The sequence below is a fragment of the Cebus imitator genome, unplaced genomic scaffold, assembly GCF_001604975.1.
Source record: "Cebus imitator isolate Cc_AM_T3 unplaced genomic scaffold, Cebus_imitator-1.0 Scaffold54, whole genome shotgun sequence".
NCBI classification, from domain to species: Eukaryota; Metazoa; Chordata; class Mammalia; order Primates; family Cebidae; genus Cebus; species Cebus imitator.
In genome coordinates this window covers 5653696-5657618 of record NW_016107369.1, presented here as the reverse complement: position 1 = coordinate 5657618, position 3923 = coordinate 5653696, and the positions used below count along the sequence as shown (strand labels likewise).

General features: G+C 54.1%; 1 protein-coding gene across 1 annotated transcript; it reads left to right on the top strand.

Moving 5' to 3' along the window:
• The first annotated feature begins 1137 nt into the window (after positions 1-1137).
• RIOX1 (ribosomal oxygenase 1) lies at positions 1138-3683 on the top strand. Its single transcript, XM_017528712.2, has one exon. It carries the CDS (start codon positions 1314-1316, stop codon positions 3207-3209), a length of 1896 nt encoding a protein of 631 aa, XP_017384201.1. The 5' UTR covers positions 1138-1313; the 3' UTR covers positions 3210-3683.
• The last annotated feature ends 240 nt before the right edge of the window (positions 3684-3923 follow it).

Here is a 3923-nt window from a genome sequence, read left to right as displayed (position 1 = left end):
TCCGCCTCCTGGGTTCAGGCAATTCTCCTGCCTCAGCCTCCTGAGTAGCTGGGATTACAGGCACGCGCCACCATGCCCAGCTAATTTTTTTTGTGGTTTTAGTAGAGACGGGGTTTCCCCGTGTTGACCAGGATGGTCTCGACCTCTTGATCTCGTGATCCACCCGCCTCGGCCTCCCAAAGTGCTGGGATTACAGGCTTGAGCCACCGCGCCCGGCGGGAGTTAATCTTAAATGATTCAAATGAAGAGAAGGAATCTTTATGTACAAAGCAATTAGTTGCATGACAGTGACCATGTTCTCCACAATGACACACTCATGCCACCACATTGCCTGTTAAATTAGAGGCCCAGATTTAAGAAGTCGATTTAAGAGCCAGAGAAGTTATAGTTAATGAAACAAAACCCCAGAGGGGCAGGTAGGGCAGATATCAAGAATGCAAGTAGAGAACTTCATAACTTCTTTTTCAGAGAGGACAATGAATTTGAGAATTTGTACTGGAGAAAGGAGGGAGAGAAGTTAAGTGGAGGAACTCCTAGATAGGGCTTCAATCAGTGAATTCATCTGCAGAGCAGAGGTCTATAAAGAACTCAAACTGCCTGAGGGCATTCTTTGGAAATAAGAATTCTGCACTTTTAGGTGGGAAGCTGCCGCGGAACATCCTTGTTCAGAAATGAGGACATCCAAGGAACACTGCAATATCCAGAGATTAGAAGGAAAGAACAGTCAAGTAGCCATTTCTCCTGGGGAATCTCTAGTAACTTCATTTTGTTTGTTGTTGGTTTTTGAGACGGAGTCTCGCTCTGTCACCCAGGCTGGCGTGCAATGGTGCCATCTCAGCTCACTGCAACCTCTGCCTCCCGTGTTCAAGCAATTCTCCTGTCTCAGCCTCCCGAGTAGCTGGGACTACAGGTGCAAGCCACCACACCTGACTAATTTTTGTATTTTTAGTAGACACAGGGCTTCACCATATTGGGCAGGCTGGTCTCGAACTCCTGACCTCAGGTGATCCACACACCTCGGCCTCCCAAAGTGCCAGGATTACAGGTGGGAACCACCGCGCTCGGCCGCAACTTATCTTTTAAATTGCCCTCTGGGTGTAGATTCCTGGTTTGTTTGGCAAGGGTTCTTGCCGCTATAGCGTGAAGCCAAACATTTAATGAAAGCGAGTGGGAGGGGCCGGTAGACGAATGATGGGCATGTCCAACCCCGAGGCGGCTGGAGGCCGCGCCCCCTTCCCAGAGTGCACCGCAGCTGCTGCATTCAGGAACCCCTTTCGCGTCGGCTCCGGTCGGGCGGGGAAGACTGTCAGGCCATGGATGGGCTCCGGGCTAGTGCAGGGCTGTTAAGGCGCGGGCGGCCGAGGCGCCGGCGCCAGCCCCAATCACACAGCGGCTCGGTCCTGGCCTTGCCCTTGAGGCCCAGGAAGATACGAAGGCAGCTGAGGAGAAGTGTTGCATCCCGCATAGCAGCGCTGAGAGTGCAGACGCTGCCCAGCGAGGACTCGGAGGACTCGAGGGTGGAGTCGACGGCCGACGACCTGGGGGACGCGCTACCCGGTGGGGCGGCGGTGTCGGCCGTCTCGGACGCAGCCCGGCGAGAGCCGTACGGCCACCTGGGGTCCGCAGAGCTGCTGGAGGCCTCACCCGCCGCGCGCTCCCTGCAGACCCCGCCGGCGCGCCTGGTGCCGGCTTCTGCGCCGGCTCGCGTGGTGGAGACCTCGGCGCTGCTGTGCACCGCGCAGCACTTGGCGGCCGCCCCGTCGTCCGGAGCCCTTGCGACGGCGTCGGGGCCGCAGGTGGACAACACTGGTGGGGAGCCGGCCTGGGACTCTCCGCTGCAGCGCATCTTGGCCGAGCTGAACCGCATCCCCAGCAGCAGGCGGCGAGCGGCGCGCCTCTTTGAGTGGCTCATCGCGCCTATGCCGCCAGATCACTTCTACCGGCGCCTGTGGGAGCGGGAGGCTGTGCTGGTGCGGCGGCAGGACCACACCTACTACCAGGGCCTTTTCTCCACCGCCGACCTGGACGCGATGCTGCGCAACGAGGAGGTGCAGTTCGGGCAGCACTTGGACGCTGCTCGCTACATCAACGGGCGACGCGAGACCCTGAACCCACCGGGCCGCGCACTGCCCGCTGCCGCGTGGTCCCTGTACCAGGCCGGCTGCTCTCTGCGCCTCCTCTGTCCGCAGGCTTTCTCTACCACTGTGTGGCAGTTTTTAGCTGTGCTTCAAGAGCAGTTTGGAAGCATGGCAGGCTCCAACGTTTACCTCACGCCCCCTAACTCTCAGGGCTTTGCCCCCCACTACGACGACATCGAGGCCTTCGTGCTGCAGCTGGAAGGTAGGAAACTCTGGCGTGTATACCGACCCCGAGTCCCAACCGAGGAACTGGCTCTGACATCCAGCCCCAACTTCAGTCAGGACGACCTCGGTGAGCCGGTGCTGCAGACCGTGTTGGAACCTGGAGATTTGCTGTATTTTCCTCGGGGCTTCATTCACCAAGCTGAATGCCAGAATGGAGGCCATTCTCTGCACCTCACCTTGTCCACGTACCAGCGCAATACCTGGGGTGACTTCTTAGAGGCCATACTGCCTTTGGCCGTGCAGGCTGCAATGGAAGAAAATGTGGAGTTTCGGAGGGGTCTGCCCCGAGACTTCATGGATTACATGGGAGCCCAGCATTCAGATTCTAAGGATCCACGAAGAACGGCTTTCATGGAGAAGGTGCGGGTCTTGGTGGCCCGCCTGGGCCACTTTGCTCCTGTCGATGCTGTGGCCGACCAGCGAGCCAAAGACTTCATCCACGATTCTCTGCCCCCTGTTTTGACTGATAGGGAGAGGGCACTAAGCGTTTATGGGCTTCCAATTCGCTGGGAAGCTGGAGAACCTGTAAACGTGGGGACCCAGTTGACAACAGAAACAGAAGTCCACATGCTTCAGGATGGGATAGCTCGGCTGGTGGGTGAGGGGGGCCATTTGTTTCTCTATTACACAGTGGAAAACTCCCGTGTGTATCATCTGGAAGAACCCAAGTGCTTGGAAATATACCCCCAGCAAGCTGATGCCATGGAACTCTTGCTTCGCTCTTACCCAGAATTTGTGAGAGTGGGGGACCTGCCCTGTGACAGTGTGGAGGATCAGCTTTCCTTGGCAACCATGTTGTATGATAAGGGGCTGCTGCTTACCAAGATGCCTCTAGCCCTAAACTAGTTTCTTGTTGATTGCTGGAAACAAGGCAGTAGCGATTCTTTCCTGCCACTGCTACCCTTTTTTTTTTTTTTTTTTTAAATTCATGTTCTTACCTTGATAACCATCAGTGTGCTCACATTTACCTTTATGACTGCTTCAATGTCACAAACCTCAGAAGATCTTCTAGGAAGAACCATCTCATCTAGGTACAAAAGGAAAAGCAGAAGTTGGAGGTGGAACAATAACCTTGATCCATGATCATTTCAGAGCACCAACTTCATCACTCTCAGGCTTCAGTGTACTGTGTAGTACCGACCATGTCATTCTGCTTGAGACAGACAGAAGTTTTTTTTTTTTTTTTTGGAATTTGCATCTTTCATCTGAGTTCTTTTTCATCAGTTTGGGGGGAGGGTCGGGGTCGGTATCCTGTTTGTTACTGTTAAATTTGTATGAACCTTAGAAAAGTTATTAAAGTGCCAAAGAATGTTTCCCTTTTCTAAGGCTACATTATTATGTGGGATGGTTAAAAGAAATGCAGGAGCAGGAGGAACATAGGGAAAATCTATAATGGCTGAGGTGAAAAACAACTTGGGGTGGTTGTAGGATATAAAAGGAGCATGTTAATCAACCTCTTAAAGAAGACAATCTTAGGCCAGGTGCAGTGGTTCATGCCTGTAGTCCCAACACTTTGGGAGGCTGAGGCAGGTGGATCACCTGAGGTCAGGAGTTCGAGAC

Coding starts and splice junctions, on each gene's coding strand:
- RIOX1 (XM_017528712.2), top strand. CDS start 1,314: ATGGATGGGCTCCGGGCTAGTGCAGGGCTGTTAAGGCGCGGGCGGCCG.